This window comes from Hoplias malabaricus, chromosome 6 (genome assembly GCF_029633855.1).
Source record: "Hoplias malabaricus isolate fHopMal1 chromosome 6, fHopMal1.hap1, whole genome shotgun sequence".
NCBI classification, from domain to species: Eukaryota; Metazoa; Chordata; class Actinopteri; order Characiformes; family Erythrinidae; genus Hoplias; species Hoplias malabaricus.
This window is the reverse complement of record NC_089805.1, coordinates 1,126,618-1,154,353: the sequence shown is the minus strand read 5'-3', so window position 1 is coordinate 1,154,353 and position 27,736 is coordinate 1,126,618. Positions and strand designations below refer to the sequence as shown.

At 39.5% G+C, this 27,736-nt stretch overlaps 3 protein-coding genes across 8 annotated transcripts in view; all 3 read right to left on the bottom strand.

The window, feature by feature from the left end:
• Positions 1-1,102, bottom strand: part of LOC136699308 (oocyte zinc finger protein XlCOF6-like) — a 42,628-nt gene extending 41,526 nt beyond the window's left edge. For all 4 annotated transcript variants that reach the window (XM_066673918.1, XM_066673920.1, XM_066673921.1 and 1 more), the window contains exon 1: positions 858-1,102. The gene's annotated coding sequence lies outside the window, so the exon portion shown is untranslated. The remainder of the gene's footprint in view (positions 1-857) is intronic.
• Positions 1,103-1,988: 886 nt separating this feature from the next.
• gsk3aa (glycogen synthase kinase 3 alpha a) lies at positions 1,989-22,689 on the bottom strand. Of its 3 annotated transcripts, none has more exons than XM_066674286.1 (10): positions 22,287-22,689; positions 17,834-18,021; positions 14,742-14,825; positions 10,277-10,387; positions 9,364-9,494; positions 7,617-7,821; positions 7,185-7,280; positions 6,888-7,074; positions 6,620-6,776; positions 1,989-6,507 (listed from the first exon to the last, which is right to left on the bottom strand). In XM_066674286.1, the coding sequence occupies exons 1-9, from the start codon at positions 22,441-22,443 to the stop codon at positions 6,658-6,660; spliced, it is 1,278 nt and encodes a 425-aa protein (XP_066530383.1). In that variant the 5' UTR covers positions 22,444-22,689; the 3' UTR covers positions 1,989-6,507; positions 6,620-6,657. The 3 variants fall into 3 exon arrangements, with proteins under 3 accessions (XP_066530383.1, XP_066530384.1, XP_066530382.1); XM_066674287.1 differs by having other exon boundaries at positions 6,641-6,776; XM_066674285.1 differs by having other exon boundaries at positions 6,699-6,776.
• A 1,443-nt stretch (positions 22,690-24,132) lies between these two features.
• The window catches only part of cica (capicua transcriptional repressor a), a 45,145-nt gene continuing 41,541 nt past the window's right edge, over positions 24,133-27,736 (bottom strand). Inside the window, exon 21 of the mRNA XM_066674192.1 lies at positions 24,133-26,772. Within this exon, the coding sequence (XP_066530289.1) occupies positions 26,486-26,772 (287 nt within the window). The 3' untranslated portion in view covers positions 24,133-26,485. The remainder of the gene's footprint in view (positions 26,773-27,736) is intronic.

Genomic DNA, 27,736 nt, shown 5'->3' with positions numbered 1-27,736 from the left:
AAAAAATGTAATAAAAACTTTAAAAATAATAATAATAACCACAACAACAAGCGGTTACGCCTAAAAACTTCTAGAGATAAAAACTTCTTACATCATTGGTACATGGCTGGGGGTGTTTATTCGCATTATTTATAACATTTCTTCCTAAACCAGATTATTAACAGGGAATTACAACATTTTGTGTTATAATTCAGTTATTCAGGGTGTTCACATTAAATCACACTGTACAGAAAACCGTGTCTGAACCCTTTAATGACTCTTTAATCAACGATTCCCCCTTTCACAGATCAGTGAAGCATCATAATGATTTTAAAGCTACAATTCCAATATAAAAAAGTTAATTTAAGCAAGTTTGTCCATCCTTTCTGGAAGGCTTTACATTACATGCTGTACAATTGCTGCTAAGGTTTGATTGTGCTCAGCCTGATTACTATTTGACTTTGGAAACTCTGATGTCTAAGTGAGCACTGGACAAACCGCAATTAACATCCGCTGTGGGTGTAAATCAGTAAAGTTAACGGCTGTGTGTCCAGTTTTTACACATTGTGCAGCACAAAGGAGCCGTGCGGTGTATTGAGGATTTTGTCCTGATTGAAAAGCAGTGTCGCGAGGTGTGGTGCAGTTAAACTTGGAGTGTTAATCGTTGGAGGACTTGCTCTAGAGAACGCGCTGCTTTCTATGGTGAAATGGCCGCTCATTTCTGCGGAACTGGTAGCGATATCTATGCTCCTTAAAACTAACAACGGCGACCACAAACTAACCGTCGCCAAAAAACATGAAGGTACTTTCACACACTATGACCGGAATATATTCGTGTACTGAGCCAGGAAAGCGACACAAAAGCTTATTTTACTCACTGTAAACATTCCGATCACTGCTTGAAAAGGTCGGAGTGGACATTTCAGTGACGCTGCAGCGGATTGGTTGGGTGAGTCTGACTTCGGCACTCTACCAATCACAGTGAGGCTGTGTATATTATCACCCCTAGCTACATATGAAAGCACTACTGCTACTACTAATTCGACCAAAAGTAAAAATCCCACTTCCAGAAAAGCTTTTGTGTGTGTAAAATTCAAGTTACTGAAAGTGATTTAAAATACTCCTGAATCTCCTGAAACTGACAGAATTACAAAGACATTTTTTGTCTGAGCTGGTGTTAACAATTTTAAAATTGATGGCTACAGGACACTCAAATCTTTTTTGGTTATATAACGGTTGGGGGGGGGGGGTAAATTTTTACAGAGGTTATCGACCAATAACGGTTGCTCTACAGTCAGACCGTCCAATCAGAAGATTTTAGGCTACTTCACCACGCCCCCTTCTCAGTCAACGGAACCAAACGAAGCGGGGAGGGCGGGACTAGTTTGTGAACGAAACTTCTCGAAGTTCTATGTAAGCTCTAGAAAAACAAAATGCCGGACGTTTGTAAAATTCCGCCCGGACATTTAAGTCTAAAATGGCGGACATGTCCGGGTAAAAGAGGACGTCTGGTCACCCTAGGTTACCACATAATTTTAACATGGCTGCTGTCCATCATGTGTGACAATTTCATGATGAATGGACCGACAGAAATGCTTCAGCAACACTTGGAATACAATTTTAACATTACTTCCATTGAAGGTTATTTATTTTACTTCTGTAAAGTTGCTATTGTGGAGATGCATGGACGTCGACGATATTCAGCAGCTCTTTCCAGCCTTTCCACACTCTGAGTGAAATTTCACTGGATTCATTTGATCTTTCAGGCCTTAATTTTTGAAAATTCTTTGTTTCAACAGTTGTCTCACAAACATAACCCTGGCCCTAACCCCAATTTCTTCAGTTTTATTCTGCCCTTGTGTCAGCTACTTTTGAGTGTATCGCAGGCATCAATTTTTTAAAAAGTTGTAAGTTAGTTTAATAGTAAATTCACTGTAAATCTGTCAGTTAAATAAATGATCATGAGTTAACAGATTGTTTTATTGCATTTTAGAAAAAAAATGGCTTTTGAACATTTAATATAACATTGGATCTAAGCAATCTACAGCAGTTTACCCAGTTCTCCCAGCACAAAGCAGTCAAACGGCCTAGTCACCCTGAATTTTATCATTTTTGAATGAGAGCAAGTCTACAAACATTGACCATGTGGTATTTCTCTTACAGCAAGATTTCTCAACTCCATTTAACAGAGGTTAATTGCATAGCTCTACGATTATAACAAGTAGTAAATCTGTTGCACCGCATATTTTGTTAGCACAGTTTTACCCTGTCATTCGCCCCACAACTGGCAGGGACATTAATGCTGAAGTGCCCTTAAACACCTTACCACCATAATGCTCTCCTGGCACTGAGTGGCTGCCCACTGCTCTCTGTATTTGAGTGCATATGCCCACGCCTACATGTGTTTACTGCCACAGACGGGTTAAATGCAGACCTATGCACAAAAAAACAACAACCAGTCTTCAATATTGTGAAAATCCATGTTGATTTCTAACATGTTCGAATGAGATGAGCTGTTAAACTAAAATGCACAAGGTTTAACCAAACACAAATAGAACATTAAGATGGTTAACCAGCATTTTAAAATTTCAATGAAAATACAAAGCGTAAAAAAGTGTTTTTAAAAAATAAAAGTACTAATAAATTTTTGTAAAAGTCAGGTATAGTTTAAACCATCCCAAATACTTCAGCGAACACCATCAGAAAAACTGTCACCGTGGCGGTACCTTCAAGGGAAACACATTCTGTATCATTAGTTAGGAAACTTAAATTGTACCATATTCTATTTTATTTGTGGATTTTAAAATTGTATTGATTTCACACCCAATTTAATCTTCTATTTTACACAATTCTCTAATGAAATCTTACACATATTCCCTTCTTCTGGAGAAAAAAAATGTACTGTACATATAGGGAACAGAACTGGATTTTAAAACCACTGTTGTACTTTTCTTTGAGTGTGTAGCAAAGTATAAATCCCTCGTATGTGATGAAAAAGCATTTCATAGAAGCTTAAACATTCACACTAGCTAATGCAGATGTTCTCCACTTCACTTTTCACTTTATTAAATGAGTTCAGTTCATATGAACAATAAAGATTGTCTTCATCTATCTCTGTTATCAACATTCATGCCAAACCATCCAACCTAGATAAGAAAAGGGGGGGTTAAACGGGGGGGCAGTCTGGAGGGTTCCTGATGCTGAGCAAAATCATAAAGAAGAGAATGAAAAGAGACTTCATCCCCAACATCATGTTGTCTTTATAATGCAAATTGCATGTTTGTACACATCTGTAGAAAATAAATGAAGAAAAAAAATTAAAAATACAAATCTAGTCAAAGTCATGCCTTAGATGAATTTAGAGGAGTTCACAATTGCATGTATTGAGCATTCTTCTCAACCCAAATGTCTGACATACAACTGATGTCTGATCACATGGAAGTGTTAAAAAAAAACACACACAAATGTTTAGAACAGACAAATATGGGAGAATATTAAAGAGTAGTTTTCACAGAAGAAAACGTCATGAAAAATAAATTATGTAGATGATTTGACATCACGTAGGCGGCTCATCTTTGACCAGTTACACCCTTTTTTAATCCAGTGTAAACATTTCAAGCAGCTGGTTCCATTTGAAAGACTGTTCCCTTAAAGACAAACAACATTTAAAAAAAAAAATAAAAAAAAATTCTCCAAATAGTTATCGTTACCAAGTTAACCCCTTCGCTTGCCCCCACCCCCAAATCACACACCATGCTACCAACCTGGGAAAGTAAAGGAGAGCACATGCTTCCTTACAGACATGACACCAGCCACTAATTTACCACTGGACCTCTACATGTAATGGAGGAGAATGGAAACTGCCCAGATCTGTCACATCAACCCAAGACACCCAAGTAGGCTACACTTTGCACACTTTCATGAAGGGAGATGTATAACTGGGGATTGGCCATTTTAATTACTCATTGAAACCAAGAACATCGGATCATGTTTTTGTCAGAGCACAATTCAGAATGTCTTTATGTCCAAGTGTCAATTTTTTAAAGAAAAGACAGAATGTCACAGACAACAAGGAAGATTGACATGTACCTCGTAGCAACAAGTTACATATATGCAATACAATACAGTTGTCCAAAACGAATCATTCTTCAAATGGTCACTCCCATTTTGAATTTGTAAGTTGATTTCAGGTGCCAAGGCTTTGGACCCAAGTACAGTACATCTTTAAACAGGATTACATTGCACAAAATAAGGGGGTGGGGGTGTAACCAGGGGCACACTGATCAGAGGAAAGCAATAAATAAAAGTTCGTATAGGTGCCCCAAGAGAGATGGACAGGGGAAAATAAAGTACAATTTCAATATGTACATAAAAAAAAAAAAACACAAGGACGGGTGGATCAAACCTTGTCAAAGTCATTCCCACTCTAAAACATGAGGAAACGAGGGACTACAAAACAAAAAAATAATATAAAAGATTATCACGAGAGCTTCACAGGTCAGAATTCATTTTTAAAGAGAAAACATGACTTCACCACCAAAGTCTGAGGCATTTTCTCTTTAGTAAAGAGGAGGAAGCAGACAGATGTTTGGACAGGACAGGCTCACTATCACCTCAACAGTAACAAAAGGTCTTACAAGTGCCTGTGTTCCTAAAGATTTGGAGGTCATTTTCACACTCGAATCGAGCAAATCTTTTACACCATGTCTATTTTCCAGTGGCCGTGTGAATGGAATTTCTAACAACATGATAGGTACTGTCCCCATTTACCACACAGAAATGCCCTGTGTGTCCATGCAAAGGCTGTTTCAAACATACAAAGAGAAAAAAAAAATAAAAAAAAACATTACTGTAATATTACTGATTAAAAGTGGTCCTTCAACCCTCGAGGACACAACATAAATCATTTGGCGTATGCTACAAATACTATGGCCATATTAGCCCCTGACCACTTCTGAAGGTAGGTTGTGTGATCAGATCTCATTAAATCTCAGAGACATACCTGTGTCTTCCAAGATGCATGTCAAATACAAGTGGGCGCCTCACGGAAGAAGTGTCGATCTAAGATCCTACAACTCAGAGACAATAACAGATGAGTCAAATCAGATCAGTCCTCTTCCTTTGGGAGACTACGTAACTACAAGCCCAGTTTTGATTTATATTCACTCCACATGTTCTATTCTATACGTCTATTGACTATTGCTGCGTCTCACGGCAAAATACAAATAATCCCTTAAATCCAGGAGAAGTGTCGGGACAGAAGTAGATGGGCTTCTTCCTAAACTAAAGCAACCATTGAGAAACCCTTCCAGAACTGGTGGGATGAGGCCTTTTCTTTTTTCTTTTATTATTCTTTGCAACCCTTTTATTCAAACACACATGCACCCGCTCGGATCCCTCAAGCTTTAACAGGAACTGACTGCTAGAGTATAATGCCTGAAATCCTAATGTGATCACTTTACATGAACATACAGAAGCAAAACACAGACCAATGCATTTATAAAAGAAAACGTACACCCTATATTTTTTCCCTTCTTTAAAACATATATAAAGCTCAGAAGACATCTCCACAGGTCTAGCCAAGTTGTTTTACACATTAGCAGAATTAAAACAATGCACCTGTCACAGTCATGGCCTTTAAGACTCTGCTGTATATGCGGAGATATACAGCAGACTGCTAGCAGCAGGCTGTCACCCATTTCAAACGCACCTCCAGTTCCAGACTTCAGAATTATACAGAAGGAAGAGAGAAGTATATCCATTTAAAAATGTTTAAACGTATAATTTAATAATAATAATTATCAAAAAAAAAAAAAATTACATAACTATTTCAATAGTCTTTAAAACCAGATCAGCGCTTAAAATCTCTTGCATTTAATCACTCCGCGTGAACAGAGCACTGAAGGGAGGTACTTTGCTGGCTGAAGCATCTTTCCTTAGTAAAGGTGCAGAAAAATAAATTAAAATACTTTAAAAAAGTCACATAAAAAAAAGAAAATTAGGCAGAGGACCTGCCCCTCCTGCCACTTAAATCAATTATTTTAAATCCCTGTAAATCCCAGGGATAGAGCTCTGTTAAAACGACGATAACCTTCGTTATGAGCACTGTTATAACAGAAGTAGCCAGTCAGGACACTCATTCCAAAACAATGGATGTAGAGGAACCAATTTTACCAGAAAAAACAGTGTGTGTGTGGTGTGAATGTGTGTGTAGCTTACAGAACTGGATCAGTAGTAGTTGTAGACCTCCCTAATCATTACAAATAGCACACAACCATCACTGAAGACACTGAAATGTCAAAGAAAAAACCTGAATGACTAAATGAGTGTATGAGCATTTACTTTTTTTTTTTCCTCTCTCGGTAATTTGAGAGCTAACAGGGATGAGGAACCATGTATGAGGTAAGTGTGCAAGTACGTTTCTGTGATTGTGTACTGAGGAGGTGGCTCAGATACTGTGTGTATGTCTGTTTGAGTCAGTGCTTCAGGTGCTGTTGGTCAGAGTTGAGTTCGGCTGTACAGAACCATCTGAGGAAAAAGAATGAGGGTAAAAGAGGAGAGAGAGAGAGAGAGAGAGATTAGGAGGATGTTCACTTTGTGAGATCAGTCAATAAATGAACAAGCAACAAATAAAACGCACATAGCAATGGCTGTCACTCACTGCTTTAACCTCAGCTTTTAAAGCCTATCTGGAGCAGGATGGCGGATGGCATCATTACCGTGTGACGAGGACGTAGTCTGTGCACGGACATGAGGTGGAATGAGGGTGGAGTTTAGCTGAGGTTGAATAGACAACTCTGTAATAACAGAAAAAAAGAGGAAATAGATGTAGAAAAACAAAAAAACAAAAACAAAAAAAAACCCCGGACTATCTGTGATGCGTTCCTGCTAGGGCACAACAAACTAACCAGTCGTGGTGAAGTTAAAGAGCGGAGGGAGCTCGCGGCCGCTAGGCAGGCGCGTGCCGGGCTGACGCAACTCATCAAAAAAGGCATGAGCACAGGCCTGGAGCGGAGAGAGACGGGTCACTGGTGTGTATTCCAACAGCCGGGAACACAAAGCGATAGCCTCAGGAGGGGTACGTGGCTTAAACACCTTAAAAAAAACAGGAAAACAAATAAATATTTCCAGTAAAATTTGCAAAATTTTTTAATTCTAGTTTTCTAGTTAAAAAAAACAATATTTCGACATTCAGTGTCCTTTACCTTTGTCCAAGGGTGTGCCTTGATCTGTGGGAATTTGAACTCTGTGTAGTTGGGGTTCATTTCTCGAATCTGTTCCCTTGTTGGTGTTCCCAGCACCTGAGAACAATTCCAATAAAGATGTATATCTTTCAAGCTTTGTTAAATATGGCACATTTTCTGACCAGGTTAATGTCTGCATGTAGACAAATCAAAATGACATATCTGAGTATGTGTGAGTACGTAAGAAGTGTTTGTGGCTGTGCCAAGTTACAAATGCACATTCCACTAAAACAAAGTTGTACAGTCTTTCTCAATTTGTTTTTAAAGGCACTGTTTAAGACCTGTAAAAGCAACCGTTCCACCACTGTATATCTCAACATTTATAAACTCTTCTTTAAAATTATCCCTCTCTTAACATCTCATACCAAAAGAGTTTGGAAGTAACCCCTTTACCTTGATGATTTCCACTAGCTGGTCTACGCCACTGTCTCCGGGGAAAATGGGCTGTCCCAGCAGCAGCTCAGCCAGTACACAGCCGGCAGACCAAATATCTATGTTGGAGGTGTAGTCAGTCGCCCCGAATATGAGCTCAGGGGCACGGTAATACCGTGAGCAGATGTAGGAGACATTGGGCTCGCCTCTTACCAACTGCTTTGCGCTGTATGAGAGGGAATATGTTTAAATACTTTATTTAACACCATATTCCAGACAAAATATCTTCATTCAAAACAAACAAAATCAAAAGTAAACAAAATATTAGCACACAGACAACTGCAAGATTTCACTGCCATGTCGCCTTAGTGTCAAATCACAACAAATGTAAAATCTAATATCCAAATGTGTCACCTTTAATGATAAAATTGAGAAATATGCATTAACTTGTGTCACGTCTCTCAGATTCAGCCTTGTACAATTTTGGTAAATGGACCACTACGGTTCATAGCGGTGGTTTCCCAGACAGGCACTGAGCCTAGTCCTGGACTGTATCCTCCTTTTAATGGATAAATCTCAATACCAAATGCTGTGTAGTCCAGGACTATGTTCAATCCCAGTCTGGGAAACCCACCCATAATGTAGTACCCCTAATTTTTTTTGGCGCAAAGGCAGGCTAGTCCTTTAGATTTTATTTGGAAGAGCCACTAGATTGCCATTATATGCTCTAATACCTAGAGCTTTACATGAGTGACACATCTGCATTACTGCGTAATCAGCTGGCATCACTAGAGATAAACGACTTATGGTGCTTTTCCACTGCGTTGTATCTACACTACTAGACTCCATTTGCATTTTGGTCCCTGGTAGCTGGTTCGTTTTCCACTTCCAATGTTCCCATCCAAAAATGTAGCCTGGTTTACACCATGTATTTGTGTTGTTGTTGTTCTTGGCACTGAACACAGCCACGTATGAGTTCAGACAGATCCGTAGAGTTTAATCGTTCCTTGTTGCACTGTCCAGCTCTCGCTGGATTTTTTCATTGGGAATAAATACCTATTCAAAAGACCATAGCGTAGTTTTACGAGCTCTCGTTGAGAGTCAGATGAAAACAAATGTGATCTCTTGTTTAGCTTGGAGATTTTACAAATTTAATAGCACAAATGCTATTTAGTGCTGGATGTCTGCATTTTGTCTTACAGGTTTAGTCCCTCACCTGGAACAATGAGACGAGTCGAGAAGTGTAGGTACCATGCAGTGGAAAAGTGCCAGTAGATCCAATGACAAATATTCGGTTCACATTCAGTAATTAAAGTATAGTTTAACTACAAGGTCAGTATTGTACAAGGAATTGTACAATACTTAGGACTCTTAATACCAATGATAACAGCTATTTGTATAAAATGGGTCTCTTTAAAAAGATCTCTATGTCATACAGTCAATATTTGACAGTCATTCAATTTTAAAATGCTGTCCTGTATTGGATATGCCATGGTATAAAGCCAAGATATGAGACCTTTATTTAAAAGAACAGTAAGAATGAATCCAAGGTGTTCTCTCAATGTACTTCCATTTCAGTCCGCCCTAGCAGAGAATGTAATCAAGCATTGTACAGGTAGTGGACTATTATCTGGCCTGCAACCAGAAACTAACCAGTGTGATCGTAAGTTTGGCAGTGGCATGCACACTAGCACGTAAATCATCAAATCATTAAAATAAAAAAAAAACGTGGACTTGAAAGTGGATAGAAAAGTTAACATTTCCCCACCTGCCAAAATCACACAGCTTGAGCACAGCCGTCTCTGGGTCCACCAGCAGGTTCTGTGGTTTAATGTCTCTGTGACACACACCTTGGGAATGAATATAGGCCAGACTGCGGAACAGCTGGTACATATAGACCTGAGAGGGAGAGAGAACGGTAATAAAAATAGGCTGATTCACATATGATTGAGTTGAAAATGTTTTTAAAAATACAATTCAAAAGGACTGTGATTGTGTGTGCGAAACAAATCATAATCATAATCATTCATCATACATCTAAAGCCATTTTTGTTACTTGCTTTGTTTTCATCTTTTTACTCAATCAGTTTTTAAACTTCTGGCTTTGGCCCTAAATGTCACCTACAGAGTTCTGCCTGTGCTCACTCTCAAGAATTGCCCCAAACCTCTTTTTCACCATGCTGTAATTATTTAAAAAACATATGCTAATCTATTCAGTATAAGATGTACATGAAAACACAACCAATCAAAGTTTCCCAAGCTGGTATTAAGAGAGTGCACTGAAAACGTGGCAGCTGTGGAACAACTCAAAGTCCGAAAAAACTCTGAATGTTTCTGCAATTCATGGAGAGAATACAGGCAGTCATAAATCTATAGCTGACATTTAGCTCAAACAAAAATGGCTTTTGTTAAATGATGTATAAACAAGTAAGAAAGTGTATGCATTGTAATCATCTTTCATTTTTCAAACGTGTTATTTCCACCTTCACTCAGTGCAGGCATTTTATCAAATCAAAATGTATTCATCAAATAACACATCAATAATCACACTTAATATACATGCATTGTATTGATTCTATTTTTAATTCAATTGCATTTTAAGAACCCCGTTTTCATTGGTAAATACTTGCCACATCCCACACAGTAAGCGACTCAAAAAGAGTAATGGCAGCTGTTCTTACCTTCACATAAATAATAGGAATGATGGTCTTGGCTTTGTTAAAATGCCGCGCCACTCTATACACAGTTTCTGGCACGAAGTCCAGGACCAGATTCAGATACACCTCATCTTTCTGTGAAATACATGTTTCAATAAAACACTTAATCAAGAGAATAGTGTAAATCTGAGAATAAAACCAGTTTACCCAACACTGCCTAATGAATAAAGCCTGGAAAGAGTCCTCTATCCGGTTTGTCACGTTTACTTCACTAACTTTTACATGTACAGTGCCAGTCAAAAGTTTAGACACATCTTTTCATTAGTCATTAGCGGAATAGGGCTATTCACTCTATAGAACTGTGTACCAGCCCCTACCTCTGCACACCCCAAGTTATGGCCTGAAACACATTTAGACGCCGAGTAGTTCTACAAATTAACACTTTACTCAGACCGCAGCTGTTCACTGAAAACTGTTCCAGGCGACGACCTCATGACGCCGACTGAGAGAACGGAGAGAGTGCAAAGCTCTCATCAAAGCAAAATGTGGTCACTTTGAAGAATCTAAAAGTACAAAACGTTCTGGTTTGTTTACTACATAATTCCATGTGTGTTCTATCATAGTTTTAAAGTCTTCCATATTCATTTACAATGTAGAAAAAAACAAAAAAACAAAGTAAAACCATTGAATGAGAATTTAACGCTCATTCAATCCAAACTTTCCTGGTACTGTACATTCACCACATGTGGAAAATGGGCCAAAACAAAGGAAACCCTCCTCCTAGGGGGCGTGTCCAAATATTTGACTGGTACTGTGTTTGTTTTATTCCTCCCCATACAAAGAATTACTAGTATTTTATATTGTGATTTATCACAGAAAATTGTTGCAATTAAAGTATTAAATACTAACATAATTTGTGTTTATTGTGTTGTTCTTACACTGATTCTTTTATCTTAAATTAAAAAAATCCCTCTATTACAAGCTTCAGTCTTAAGAAAGTGTGATTAATCACAGTTATGCAATTAAGTTATTTTTTTAATTCATCAACAGGGGAATAAATATGTGATTAGGTGTAAACCCCTGTTAATCACCAACATTTTGAAGTGTAACAGATTACAATTACATTTATTTTATAGTTATTTAATCTCATAACTATTACATCAAAGCAATTAGTCCCCAGCTCTATACATAATTTTCAGATGAGTTTGTTAAAATATTTCCCAAAGAAGTGGAAGATACCCAAGTAACATTTTATCTAGGGTTTTTCATTCATTCATTCTTTCATTCATTGTCTGAAACTGCTTGTCCAGTTTAGGGTTGCGGTGGGTCCAGAGCCTACTAGGAATCATTGGGCACAATGTGGCAACACACCCTTACACACTCACACCTATGAACACTTGAGTCGCCAATCCACCTATCAACGTGTGTGTTGGTTTTTTTTGGACCGTGGAAGAAACCGGAGCACCCGGAGGAAACCCACGCGGACACAGGGAGAACACACCACACTCCTCACAGACAGTCACCCGGAGGAAACCCACGCGGACACAGGGAGAACACACCACACTCCTCACAGACAGTCACCTGGAGGAAACCCACGCAGACACAGGGAGAACACACCACACTCCTCACAGACAGTCACCCGGAGGAAACCCACGCAGACACAGGGAGAACACACCACACTCCTCACAGACAGTCCCCCGGAGGAAACCCACGCAGACACAGGGAGAACACACCACACTCCTCACAGACAGTCACCCGGAGGAAACCCACACAGACACAGGGAGAACACACCACACTCCTCACAGACAGTCACCCAAAGGGAACCAACGCAGACACAGGGAGAACACACCACACTCCTCACAGACAGTCACCCGGAGGAAACCCACGCAGACACAGGGAGAACACACCACACTCCTCACAGACAGTCACCCGGAGCGGGACATGAACCCACAACCTCGAGGTCCCTGAAGCTGTGTGACTGCGACACTACCTGCTGCGCCACTGTGCCGCCCTTCTAGGGTTTTTGTTATGCTCTGAAAGGAAAAAAATCTTTCTGGTTCTAAAATATGTAAAGGTTTGTTGTGGCTACTACACTATTTTAAAAGTGCTTACTGGTTGTGTGATTTTATTTATTTTATTTAAATTTGTGTATTGCATGTATTTTTCTTTGGTTTTTAATTAAATTTTGCCTACCACTGCTGCAATAAATAAATAAATTAATTAAAATCTAGAGGAAACAGTGGCCAAGTATAAATCAATTTGCTCCTCAGTTCATGTAAACAAAAATTACAGCATCACGTAACACATTCATTTTAAATAACTAGTGAGTGCCAAATATCGAGTCTTATCACCTTCATAAAGCTCTTCAACATTGTCAGGCAGCCGTGGCAGAGTAAACCTGCCTACACCGGCATCATACAGTTCTTTCAAAAGTCCTTAATAACAAGAACTTTTCCAGTCCGTTCAAAGTTGATGACCAGACAGCATTTCTACTTCCCTCTATACTTCTCTGCCTCTTCACAGTAATAAAACACGCTAAATGAACCATACTTTTTCTACCCACAACGTTTAGAGTGTTACGTTAGTAGCATTCAAAGTAGCCTCATGAAAAGGTTCCTTTGTCTACTGCCAGATATACAACAGCTAAATCTGTACAAGTATGAATGTCATAAGCATGGATGCACTATGTAGTTTTACTAAGGCCACGTGACCTGCAGCAATGTGGTACAAACTACAACCAACAGTACGTAAAGACGTACCAATATATGCGCCAATGACTGCATTCAATTTTTTATCATATAAACATCTGCTGATATGCAAACTGTTGTAGAAACAACTGAATTAGAATGTAATAGAAATAAAGAATTATAAATGCTGCAGTTTGTAAACCGTGAAATAAATGAACTGCAGACGTTATTTCAGCAAGAACAACAAATACGTCATAATATATCAGTGGACATATTGATTAAATATAAACCTACACTGATGGTAAATATTTTGCTTAAGTAACATTTGCCAATAACATTATTATTCCGATAACATGCATCATTACATATAGGCAGGATAATATTCAGCAACAATCACCTCTATATAAACGGTGGTTTCAAAGCTGTGGTATGGATTTGTGTATCTGTGTGTTGAATAGATGTTTATGCAATTTATATAAAATTAAATCTGACTAACTCTAACTAGCCTGTAGCCTAAATGAAGCAAGTAACACTTTTCTGATCATGCTCCCAGTTGGTGTCTTTTTGTATATGTGAATCAGTCAGTGGGTGTACAAACTGTACAGGTAACTCAATCATTACTCGGTTTACAGTAGAGACCAGATTAGAACAAATTGCAGCTTGTACATTTATGCTGCGGTCTTTTGAAGAAGTTCAAATGCTCATTAAATCTGTGGCTGACAATAAACTCCAGAGTTGGACCTGCAACAATGATTAAAAACCCTGCTGATCTGTGAGAAGTGTGGCACGACTCTGTCCCCCCCACCACCAAAAAATAAAAATAAAAAGTTTGCTGTAGTGAGCAGGGAGAATCATGTCAAGCTGCGCTGAGCCAATACCATGCAGTGGACAAGCACCTTTACATAGCACTTCTTCTAGAAACACAAAAGCACTTAGCACTCTTTCGGACATTAGGGAGCCGTCTTAACCACCACCAATGTGCAGCACCCACTTGGATTCTGTGACTGCGGCAATCACTACACTAGCTATGAGTTGCTATCGCTTCTTTAATTCCGTGTGCGATGTTCTTCCCCCATGTGCCCAGTGGAGGAAATAAGAAGTGTGCAAACAACAGGGTTTCAGCCTCATGTCCTTATTGATGACTGAGTGTTTACGTGACTGTATGGATACACAAACTGTACACCCTTCAGCAAAAAATATCTTATATAAATAATATCTTTGGTTCTTCCTGTTGTTGACAGACACACACTCGCACACACTTGATTCAATCTGTGAGCAATTCCAGCTGTTCAAAGTGAAGCATTTCCGTATCCAAAGTCCCTGTATCGTCCAAACCTCTTGCACATATATCTTACTTTATCAGAGTATCTTTTTTTAAGGATTAAAATTCAACCTTCATCTACAGGACCGGCTGTCACAGGGTTCCAATTACCTGCCCCCCCCCTTGCAAAATGATAATGAATGGTGCCAGACAAATCAGGTTTGTTAGATAATTTAAAAAAGTTAGCACCAAGTGCCAGATTCAAATCAATAACTGAAGTATCCTCAAGTGTTCTGTGACTTTCAGCCCCCCCCCCCTTTTTTTCAAATTTCATTTTAATTTTCTTTTATATTTGTGCAATGCTTTTAAATTATTAAACAAGCTTTAACTACATCTTTTCTCTTCCTGCTAGTATAATGTGAAATTTTAAATTATGATCTCCACTGTATATATATTCACATCAAAGCCAACAAAATATTATGTAAAGCCATTAAAAATATATACATAAACACAAATGTGAGTATGTGCTTCCCATTCTTACCTTCTCACCACTGGAGTAAAAGAAGTACCGTAGTCTCACTATATTACAGTGGTCCAACTTCCTCATGATCTGGAGCTCTCGATTCTACAAAAGACCAACAGGTCACGTTACACAGGCATTTACATTTCCCCTTGATGCTGTCTCTTTGGGAGAAGTGAGCTTACACTTTAGAAATCACATGACACCAAAAACTACAACTCCAACCTCCAGAAAAGTAGTGACACTGGGCAAAATGTAGATCCACACAAACTACACATAGCACAAAAAGGAAGGAAAGATTATTTCTTTGTTGTAACAAAGCTTCTTGGCAATAAACCTCATACTGTTAAATATGTTGTGAAGGTAGATCTAAGTAGGATTAAATCCTCATTTGTAATTGCGTATCTGCTTATACCTGCTTCATATATGTGATTAGGAGTTACAGTTGTGTTTCCTCCTCTAGATCCATGTATTCTCTGGGCGTGCACTCAGTGATGTCACTCCAGAATCTTTAAAAGACTTTACTGGTAGCATACCCTTGTGTTTCCTCCAATTAAAATCCACAATTAAGCTGCTTCTTTTGTCTCCTTACATATTTGGACAGGTGTCAAGATGGTGTCACAAGATCAGTTTCTGGGTCACAGACGAGAGGAGGAAGATTGGGAGGAAAAGCAGCAACATTTTTAGATTTTTGGAAGAACCAAAATCTGGATAGAAGCATCAATGTTTTGTTCCAATACTTCCTTTGAACACAACTGGATCATCACTCTCCTCTTGAGACTGATCTTGGACCGTCTTAATTTCAGAGAGGCAAAGTCTTTCAGAAGTAAACTTTTTAAAACCCAATCATGTCACAGACTACTTTACCACTCTTTTGATGCCCCATCCCATTTTTTTAAAGTTCCGCTCGGATCAAAATTAACATATTTTTCAAAAAACAATACACTTTCCCATTTTCAACATTTACCTTTGTACATTTTTCAATTAAATGTAGGTTCTAATGACTGCAAAATCATTGCCTTCTGTTATTTATTTACATTTTGCATTGCAAAAAAAACCCCTCTTTTTTGGAAATGTGGTTGTGTTAATTTAGACATTTTTACAAAAGAATATAAATATATCCCAAAGTCTGTAGTATGTGATGCTTACGTTATGGAGAGAGATCGATAGCAGCTTGATAGCAGCTAATGTTAGAGTCTTCTCCAAACAGCTTTAAACTTAAGCGTACTAATGAATTCTCACAAGTTTTTTTTTTTTGCAAACTGTTCAACCTCAGTATCAAAGTGCTCCAAGGTGACTGTCATGTGGTTCTCTTATTGTCCTGTGGATTAACAGAACAATAAAAAACATTCAGCGCTGCGACGCCTGTTGGTAACAAAGTACAATAAGTTTTAAGTCCATCACCAGTGGATATTCACAGCTCTAAAAATAAAAATAAGAATAAAATACTCGCTCCTCATAGACTGCACAAAGAAAGTTAGCTTTCCAATCCACATTAAAGAGTGCGGCAGGTACATGGCGCCTACTGTACCCTTTAAGGTGGAGCGGGACACAGGTGAATTAAAAGCCGACTTCAGTCTCAGGAGGATTTGGGAAGTGAGTATTGTATTTTGCTGTGTTTACTGACCTAATTACGAAGCCGCTCAGCTGAACGGAGTATTTATTCGCCTCGCGGAGTAAGACATGTTATGCCTTGACATATAGGTACCGTAACATTGTTGTGAGCATTTAATAACCCCAAAATGGCTTCTGTGAAGGGACATGCTTACGATGCAGAATTCAAGCTAAAGGCTATCAGTCACGCCGATCAAAATGGAAATAGAGCAGCTGCGAGAGAATTTAATATTAACGAATCAATGGCACGTAAATGGAAGAAGCCAGGTGATGACCTGCGCCAAGTCAAGAAGACAAAGCGAGATGGCCAAAGTTAGAGGACAACATAGAACAGTGGGTCATTCAACAGAGAGCAGCTGGTAGAAGCGTGTCTACAGTCACTATTCGACTCAAGGCAGTAGCAGTGGCTTGTGATATGCAAATAAACAACTTCGAGGAGGCCCTTCATGATGCTTTCGCTATTTTGTATTTCATGAATTACACGTGAAGAGTGTTAAGAGTTATAATAAATGAATTGAGTAATGTTTGACTTATCTAGCCGTTTTTTTCCTCCTTGTGATTTATCAGATGAAATTATTTTGAGTGATCATAACACAAAACAGTCTGTATAAGAGTGTCTCAGGGATCCTATTGGTTAAATCACTTCCTGCCGTTCATGCAAAGACGTCTACTGCATATAAACTATTAACCCTCTGGAGTCTGTGCTCCCGACGGTGGATTAAATCAGAACCTGTGCAACTTGGTGAATTTTTATCCTAGAAACATCATAAACATATCCCAGAAACCTTAAAGGGTCGACTTAGTACCTTAGAAAATAGGTTTTTGGGAAGTCCATGTTTAGAGTTAATTTAAAAAAACAGATTAATGACATACAGACTTCTCTCACGTTATTTGTGCTGAATATTAGCATGTGTAGCTTTTTGGGAACAAACTTTTTTAGGTAGGTGAAATCTGTTAAAAATATCAAGGCATGTCAGATCACCTCAGACAGGCTCAAAGACCTCACACTCCAGGGGGATAAGAACTAACGGTTCAGATAGAGATACTGATTAAATCATGCAATAGGTAAGTGTTTAAATGTTTATATCAGGCCGGTGTGAAGGCCCAGGTAAGGGTGTGTATAACGCCTTGCAAGACATTTTGCAACGGAGATGTTAAAACACTTCAAATATTATATGCTACGGAAAAAAGAAAATGTTAAGCAGGTTTTAATTAGAGGCACAACAGAAAGACAGATACAAAATAAATTCAGACAGACGTGCTAAAAGAATAATACAGCAAACTTCACAAGTATCAAAGGTTCTTCTGGATTTGCATTTGTGAGTATGTATTTGAATACACATGCAAACACCTAAAATAACTTGTTTAACGGGATAGACAGGACTGAAAGCTGTGGATACAGAACATTAGACATTTGACCATGTGTTTGTACTGCATGTTACTGGCTAGTGTAAACAGGGTACGTGCATGTGTCAGTGCATACGTTAAAACTTACAAACCTTAAACCTTTTATCTTGAAGGACTTTTTTGATTGCCACCAACTCCTGAGTGTCAAGGAGTCGTGCTTGGTATACCACACCAAAGGAGCCATTTCCGATCACCTTGATGTCTGTGTAAGACACTTCCTGGGGACGGTCTGGACCCTGACCAGGGGTGGCAACCACTGTAGTTACTTCACCTCCACCTCCTTAAAAAGTAGAAAAAAGTATCAGTTTGCATTCGTTTAAGTCAATGATTTCTCAGATGTGTCAGTAAATCAAACCCTGTGAAGCACAATGAGTACTTTATCCCCTTAAATAAACAATATTACAAGTCATTAAGAGAGACCTAAATAAATTTGCAAAAACTAGTGGCAGCAAACATTTTCATTTTTTTCATTCCACACCAGTGCACTAGCGAAATCTACGTGGGCCATTTCACCTCCAAATCCAGTTCTAATTAAATCACTGAGAAATCAATAGCTTACTGCTGTCAAGGAAAGTAAGACCTTGTGTAACTCTAAATGTTGACGTCTAGAGAGAAGAGAAGCAATTGATCAGAACCTGCTGATTTTGATGAGCTTTGATCATCTACACCAAATATAATAGAACAGTATAACAGTCTCCTCGACGTGGCGGTTTCACACAATGTCAAACTAGCAAATAATATATCCACTAACATACAGAATATATTCACACACTCATTTAAAAAAAAAAGAAAAACCTTTTTGACTCTTACATTTCATAATGTAGTTCTGTAAATGTTGCTAAATCTGAGACCTTGTGTGAACTTGTAGCTTCTCTAAACACATTTCAAAACGTACAATCAGTGGGACACTGAAATAACACTTTGCCAACTTTAAAATAATCAGCCATGACTACAGAGATAACCACCAAAACTATACACCAAGCAGTCATATGCTACGAAGGTGGTTAGTCCAGTTGGTCATGAACATCTAAACTTTTTAGACCAATACCACCACCCGTTATCAAACCAACCAATTATCAAATTGCTCATGTCTGACTCTAGCCTGTGCTTAGGGAAAGTAAGCAACTGAAACTGGGTTTTCTTTACATTGAATTCTCAAAAAACAAGAGATCGCATTCCCTCCCTGGAAGAATGGATGGATGGATGGATGAATAGATAGATAAATAGGAAAATGCTGCCCCCTCATTCCCTTACAGACCTAATCAATGTTGTAATGTTGTAAAGGTTTAATTCAATGTCATTTGGCGTACCACCAATGGCTCTCCATGGACCACAGTTAGAGAACCACTGCCTTAAATAATTACTAATTTATGATTTGATCCAGAAATAATATATTTATATGTATTAACATTTAACACAGAATTTTAAAAAGCCAGGTACACTTAATCTGGTAGAGATACACCTCCTCTCCGAAAGTTTCAAGACACCACTAGCTACCCACTGCAAACACTGAAGTTTAATTGTACATTCACAGCCAGTATATTCTCCATAGAAACACACAATTAAAATGTTCTGAAGCAGTTGCTTAAGGGCAACGTGTTCAGTGCCAAGAGCTGGCTAGAGGGGTTTAAAGCCCTGGAGGACTGTGCTGTGTAGCAGTGGAACTGTTTTCTCTGGGGAAATGAAGCAACAGTCAACACCTCTGGGACGACCCGGAGTGGTATATGTGGACCAGTGACGGACCTCACTTGATGTTCCTTTGGTTGAACGCAATCAAAATCCTAAATTAAGACATTCCAACATCTAGTCTTAGCCATTTTAAGGTGAGGAATCTGGTACTGCAGCAAATGTGCCTACATACTACCTACTGACAACCTTCATTTCAGAAGAAAGATTGGATGAGAATGTGTCCATGAACTTTTAACATTACAGTGCACTTAACATAACATACAAATGCTTATAGAACCCTAAAACGTCAGTCCCGAGTTACGATGTTTCTTGGTTACGACACATCTCCCATTTACTGTATAAAGCCTTGTTTCGACGTAAGTGGTTTTGCGTCATAAACGTGAACTTCGTGTTTGGTGTGCGCGGAGCGGCGGAAGAATACGCGGTTACGCGGCTTGGGACCGAGGAGGATAGGTGTTAGGATAGGATCAGTGCTTACAGTATGTTATTTACATACAGTACGTAAATATGTTCCGACTTACACCGAACATCGGTTTACGACGCGACGTAGGAACGGATCAACGTCGTAAGTCGAGGACCCCCTGTAATTAGCTTTGCTTTAATTACAATATGATAAAATTATCAGTTATTCCAAGGTGTTAATTATTATTATTGGGCTAGTATCTGCCCAAAAAATTCATAATCCTTTCATCCCTATTTTACATACATTTAAGAACATAAAGTGAAGATATGAAATATGATAAAAGTTTGACATGAGCGTTATTGGTACCGTGCCACCATTTAAGCCCATTAGCGTTCCAAAAACAAATCCACATCATGACTTATTGACCAAATAAAAACGTTTATTGTTTCCAAATAAATAAAAACGGCAGCATATTAATTCTGCAAAATTAATTATTTGAAAAAAAAAAAAAGCACCATCTCCATTTATTAATGCTTTATTGCTCTCTCCGCCATCATCCGGACCAATGACTCTTAATGAAACGTTTTCAGAGCTTTAACGCAGAACTGTAATTCCATTTCAGGCAGATATTTTAATAGTGAACGGATTTCATTGCTTTTGGTTTTTGTAGAGGGTCTAGATTTCCTGGAGTTATTATTTATTTATTTTTTTTATGATGTTGTCATTTTTGTTTTCACTGAAAACACATGGTGCTGATTGGCTCATGCTAATGAGCCTTTTTTTTTTTTTGCAAATGTGCTGCAGACCTGAAATGCAGGAATGTAAATGAACAAATTGTAGCTGGCTAAAAAAACCATGTATCGCCAAAATCTTTCATTGAACAGTCACAAAATTAACTTCTCAGAACAGAACACGAAACACCTCGAGTACTTCCAACAATTAAATAAGAATCAAGTGTTTGTTTGTTTGTATTTAACATAGTATTCCTTTTGATTTAGGGCTGTACAAACAGCTTGAAATTGCAATGTACTTTAATGTTGACACACACCTAGCAACTGTTTTAGTGTTTGTGTGTTACATAAAATAATCTGTAAGGCCAAAAGTTCGTGGTCACCTGCTCATCCAACATTTCCTCTGAGATATAATTACCTCAGGCAGATATTACTTATTGTAAGACAATGCTTGTCTAGAAATCTAACGTGACAAGTGTGAAACATCAGAGTGCGCTTACTCAGACAATAAGAATTAAGACCTGAACAATGACTTTCTGTGTTACCAAACCTGACCGGGCAAAGCTTGAGGTGTGGACTAGTTGATTGCTTTAACCTAAGGTCGTTTTTATCCACTGCACATTAAGAATAAAACTGGCCCAATAGAGAAGTAACTAAAATTACGTTACTTTTCTAACGTTGGTTCTGAATGTTTCTTTTTTCCAACGGCTGCGGAAACAGCTGTAGATAACTGTCCTGTTCCAATATGGCACATTAGTTGTAATGCCTGCTAGTTAGCTTAGCTTAGCGATACCTGACTGGAATGAAATTATACAGCGTTGCCGCACAGTAATGAACGTACAGCCATCTCTCTATATCTACACAAACCATGTGCACTTTCGAATAAAGACTATGTCCGCCGTGGAGAACTAAATATATATCCAGAAAACAGCGGTTCTGTGCAGGCTACATTTAAGTGCTAATAGCGTTAGCGTACAAAGTCAGCTAGCTATGCTAATAGCTAGCTTCCCTTAATTCAGAGCTAACTCTTTATGAAGTAAGTGTAAAACCCCAAAAACAGCACAAACTGCCATTTTATTTATATTCTGGTGAAATGCTTGGTCACGTATTCGTTCTAAAGGACTTTATCTTCGCTTGGAACAACACTGAACTCGAAAAATAATGCCGACGAAATGTGGCCAACGGCAGAGGAGAATACATAACATTATCTAGGTCTTGGTAACGATATTGAACATGTAACCGCGGTTACCACGTTACCCCTAATATAAATCTGGAACATTCAGTCCCGCTTCGACGGACACGGGATAAAGGACGGTCCCAAACACTTGAATACTCTGTGCAGTGGAAAACGCCCTTAGTTCGCGTTAGCCTACCGGGCATAAACAACTAACATTAGCAGCTGTGCTCAACAAGCGCTGGACTCCTGAATTAATCTGATGCTGTGTTTTAAACGCCCGCTTGCAACTTTGTTAAAGGCCAGAATAACTGTTTGAACACTCGCTGTCCAAGTGCCGTAATCTTAGCCTGAGGTAAAACGAGCCCGAGGAGCCAGGATTTAAAGTTAACCGATGCAGCATGAACGGAACATTCAAATACAAATCTAGCGAATAAAGGGCCACCTTCAGCTTTAACCGAGATAAACGTACGCTAGCCGACAGATGTAGTACTAAAAGACCGCCTCAAACCTTGTTTATTTACAAAAATAATGGTTTGTATACTCACTGGCCAATTTAAGATTCGAAGAGCTTGCCCCCGGGGCCTGAGAGACCCCGGATTTTCCTGTGTTACTCCCCACGACAGCGGCGGATCCCGCCGATGAAGAAGCAGCGCCGGGAGGGTCAGCAAACGAGCTAGTCCTGGGCCGCCCGCTGCCGCTCATATCTATTTAAAAAGCGTGTGGCGGAGAAGATTACGGCTCGCTGACAACGACGAGGCAGTGTTTTACCAGGACGTGTTTTACAGCGACCTAAAAAGAGAAAAAGGGGTTTAAGAATGTTGCCACCTTCCACCCGCGGCTCTCTCCGGTCATTCCACTGTCTCCGCGCGCTGCCTCCAGGGAAATGAAGTCCTGAAACCGGTGAGAGGAGACCCTCAGCTCCCAAAACAACCCCCCGATCGGCGAAAAAGGTGCTCCAGCCGGAGATGGCGCTCTACTCTCGGCCACCGGAGTTCATCCGCCCAATGATTTAAAGGGCCCAGCTCCTGCGGTTCCGCTGTGTTTTTGGTTTCAACGAGAGTCAAGTACAGTTTCATACAAACGTTGAATCAACATTAGTCAGTTGACGTTTGTCTGGATGTTGTGCGTGAAACTCATCACCAAATAGACACAGAAAATTATTAAATTACAATATTATACTGTAATAGTGTATTAAATTACAGACATTTTGTATTGTATCCTTTTCTTCCAGAGTACCAACATTTTACTGTGAAATGCCTGAATACATTATATATTTTAAGTAAAATGTAAGTTGTCAGTACATTTATACAGCAATTATTTTATTATTCCCAGTAAACAAGGGACGTCCCTGGACGTTCAAAATAGGTCTAAAAGTAGTCTGACCGTCAAGGACATATTTTAAACGTCAATGAACGTCCAAATTCCATCTTAATAAGTTAGTTAAGTGGTGACCAATTGATAACGTCAGTGGACGTCCAAAACGCGTTTTATACAAGTCATTTATTTCGGGACCAATTAATAACGTCAATGGACGTCCAAAATACGTCTAATAGTCGTCTTTTCAATGTCTGTGTTTGGACGTTTTTTCAACTTTCATTTTCAACCTTAAGAGAACGTTGATTAGACGGCAGTCATTACGTTATTTCAACGTTGAATCAACGGCTAAATGTTTACTGGGTTTTAAGTTATTTTGGGCATTAATAAGAATAGAACATTTCTATAATTTAATATCTCTTTATTTTTTTTATCTCTTAAAAGCCTGAAAAATATGGACAGATGCGCTGCTTTGGACCAGCGTTGGTTTGGAGGAGGAAGGACAAGACAGGGTCTTAAACCATAATAAAAATGACCTACAGGAGAATGCAGCTTTATCAAGCAGCTCATGAACTGATAACTGAGTAACACAACAATATTAATATAGTTTTAATTCGATTTTAACTGTAAACTGCTATGAGGAATTCTATTTTTCAGAAGCATAATTGTACAATACTTCATGGAGATTCTCACAGGAATTTACAGGTGAATTCCAGAGGCATTTTGTTTTAACAGCAATTGAATTATTATTATTATTATTATTACTATAAAGCACACGGATGTACTGCAGTCTGAAGTTTCTCCAGCAAGGAGTGCTGAAGAGTGTTAAATTCTTGTTGGGTGTGTCATTAAGAAAGGAGACAGACCTAAACATTGTTTGCAGTTGCATCTTTCAAAACAAATAGTGAAATAATTTATACAAATTGTGTGGTGCCTGGAGATTCCCTCTACACCGCAACCATGCGTTGACATGGGGTCTGAAATAACAACCATTTAAACCTTTTAAAATAAACCATTAAAGGACCAATAAAGAAACAAACAAAACAAACAACAACACAAGCAAAGAGTTGTGTTAGGTCTTTAATATTTTCAATATTCTTTTGTTTAGAAATATTGCACATGGTCAACATGCCTGCTCACGAGCTTTAGCTCATCTTTCTCATTTGAATAATCCTTCTCAAGTCCAAAGTAAGGACAGTTTTATTGGGTACACAATCAGAGGGTGTAACACGCATACGTGTGCAGGTACACGTGTGTATGTGTGTAAGCGTTGCTCTGTTGCTAGGGAAAGAAAACGAATGAATGAAGTGCCGAAAGTGTAGTCTAAGTGGTTTGGTGTGCTCGCCTGTTCCCGGATCTCTGCGATAATCACCAGCTTAAAGGCGTATGATAACAGTCTTCTGCTTATAGGATGATATCTGCATGAGGGCAAGCTTGGTCTGCCAAGGTGCATATTAATTATCAGCATATACGCTCACACACACACACACGCACATACGCATGCACGGACGCACACACACACACACACGCACAACACACGCACACAAAAAAACACCTGTATATTACATACACATAGAAATTTATATTGTGACACATTCAAGTGAAGACTGAGAAGTATCGACGTCCTCTTTACTCCTCTCAGCAAAACAAGACGCAAAAAGTGCTAGATTAATTTTTTTAGTTTGTTCTGTTTGGATTACATCCTCAACACTCATTTATGAACGTTATTATATTTCTTAAATTTTTATATATATATTTATATCATATTGTGACAGATCTGTCAGCCTGTACAGTGAATATCTATGGCACAAACCAGTCATTCTTCTAAACCAAAGGAATCTTTTTCCCCATCCACACTGTCCTATTGCACCAATGAAAGAAGTAAAGTGGCAGAAGAAGGAAGAGAGGATCCTGAGAAATGCCGCCTCAGCACTGGTCTCAGATCAGCTTTCCCTTGCGTAATCCTGATTCCAAACTCGTCCGAGACTACGGAGCTTATTCTGACTCTGGACCAGCGCTTTATGGGCACTTTCCAACAACACTTCAGGTAAAAAACTGTAGGTAGAAAGGTGGGTGGGGAGGAGGGGGTGAACGTAAAAAGAGATTCAACTGAAAAAGGGTAAAAGCCTATGAAAAGGAAGTGAAGAGATCGAATGAAATGAAACAAAGTTGTTGGTTAGTTTTCAAATATATCTCTAAAAGCAAATACTTTCCTGATTAAAGCGTGGTCCATGACCACATATTGTGCAAACACCTGATTATAACATCTCAAAAAAGGGGAGGGGGGGGAAAGAGCAGGGAGCCTGGTGTCCCCTAGCCGTCATGGTTATGTACAGAGATGGGGAAAGGGAGGGGAAAGGCCTAAGATGGAGGCCTGAGAAGAGGAGCGTCACCTATGAGGCTAAAACAGAAAGTCTTTTTTTTCTTCTTTGTTTTTTTTTTGTTTTTTTGCCCCAACACTTGGATAGCTTGATTAGTCCATGCTGGAAATGTCACCATAGTAAGGAGAAGATAGGAGCAAGCTTTTACAGAAAAATATATCAGTCGTTTCCACCATTACGACACAACAACTACAAGTGACGAAGCATAACTACAAGTTGATTCATAGAATGTAGTGTCTCTCTCTTTCTTTTTTTTTATTTTTCTTGGTTCCATTTGAGAAGAAGGACACTACTCTCTCAGGATGTGGTCTGTGCTGCTGTTGTTGTTGTTTTCTGTTGTCGTATGTGGAGTTCTGACCGTCGCTGAAACCTGTTTTTCTGTATGGCTGCAAGTGAGCGAGACTTGCATTTGTTGCTTTTGGAAAGTTTGGTAGTGCGCCTGCGTCCAAGAGCGGTAACAGCCGAAGCAATCTGAAATGGGCGTAAATGTCCCATTTGCAAGATACCTCCTCCTCCTCCTCCTCCTCCTCTTCCTCCTCCTCTCTAACTATTGCTTTCAGTCTCAAGTCTCTCACAAATGAAAGTGCAAGCGCTTTCATCCTGCCGTTTTCCCAGACACAGTCCTGCTTCTTTACCAGGCATGGGAATATTGTGCAGACAGGCCGGTAGGTGCTGCCTGGTGTGCAGCATTGAAGGGCTGTGAAACTCAGATTAGGAAGTGAAGTTGCGCAGTGGTGAACCAAAGACTGCCCAGCACAGAGAGGCACGTGAAAGTGCCCCCTCACGCTTTACAGAAAAAAAGTTCTTGTGCCAGTTGTGAATATGTGAAACTTGCATAAAATATACGTGTTGTGAGTGCGTCTGACTTCCACCTCGCCACAGAGAGATCGTGTCCAACAACAGGAAAATAACAAAGTGAACTAAACGGAAACGAAATCCACACTGTCGGTTAGAAATGCAACAAAATCCACATAAGTGCTCTACATTGTTGGTGAAGTTTGTTAAACTCTCGTATTACACCCGCTCCGATGTTCCGTCTCCGTTCTTACTCATCTCAGCTCCTTCGGTTCACCCATGACACTTTGAGACTCTTCATGACCTCGCACCTTTTCGTCCAGTTCTGCACCCCCTTCCTCCCTGACCGCAGGATTGGAAGGTCCTGGGGCAGAGGCAGTGTCTGTTCCTCCGGGAACCCCTCCCGGCCCTGTGACCTCTGAACTACCGGGCGTGGCCGTCTGCATGATCTTCTGCCTCACTTCACGAATCTTGAGTTGCAGACACACTTTGGTGGGGAAGGTGTCTGAGTAGCGCGCCTGAAAGGCAGCTGTGGCCTGAGCTAAAAAAACAATACAGAAAACATGTGCACAGAGTGAATAAGATTTACTGATTATTTTTGTAATTCAGTATTCAAACATTATCCTGCTCTTTTGTCATTTAACTGCTGGAACATACATACTTTTGGAAACAATACTATCCCTCCAGGAACAGAGGAACAGTTACCATTAATTCACAAAAAAGAGGGAGATTCAAAGAATGTTTGAATGTTTAATTGAAAATATATATTACAATATTAAATGCTGCAAAAGCACATGCCTCTATTTGTTCTGTTCCTGGGGATTATATTGTACCCAAAAGTACACGTGAGTTTTGGTTTATTCATTCAGTCATTCATTATCTGTGATTACTTCTCCAGTTCAGGGTCGTAGTGGGTCCGGAGCCTACCCAGAATTATTGGGCGCAAGGCAAGAACAAACCCTGGAGGGAGCGCCAGTCCGTCACAGGGCAACACACACACTCACACCTACAGATAATTTTGAGGGAGAACACAACACACTCCTCACAGACAGTCACCCGAAGGAAACCCACGCAGACACAGGGAGAACACACCACACTCCTCACAGACAGTCACCCGGAGGAAACCCACGCAGACACAGAGAGAACACACAACACTCTCCTCACAGACAGTCACCCAGAGGAAACCCACGCAGACACAGAGAGAACACACCACACTCCTCACAGACAGTCACCCAGAGGAAACCCACGCAGACACAGAGAACACACCACACTCCTCACAGACAGTCACCCAGAGGAAACCCACGCAGACACAGAGAACACACCACACTCCTCACAGACAGTCACCCAGAGGAAACCCACGCAGACACAGAGAGAACACACCACACTCCTCACAGACAGTCACCCAGAGGAAACCCACGCAGACACAGAGAGAAAACACCACACTCCTCACAGACAGTCACCCAGAGGAAACCCACGCAGACACAGAGAACACACCACACTCCTCA

What these genes read in the sequence shown, in the direction of transcription:
- gsk3aa (XM_066674285.1), bottom strand. Translation starts at nt 22,443, where the DNA reads ATGAGCGGCAGCGGGCGGCCCAGGACTAGCTCGTTTGCTGACCCTCCC. An exon ending in TTCAAGATAAAAGGTTTAAG is followed by an intron (nt 14,826 to 17,833) that starts GTTTGTAAGTTT and finishes GGTCTTTTGTAG; the next exon opens with AATCGAGAGCTCCAGATCAT. An exon ending in CTTTAACTTCACCACGACTG is followed by an intron (nt 6,777 to 6,887) that starts GTTAGTTTGTTG and finishes CTGTTATTACAG; the next exon opens with AGTTGTCTATTCAACCTCAG.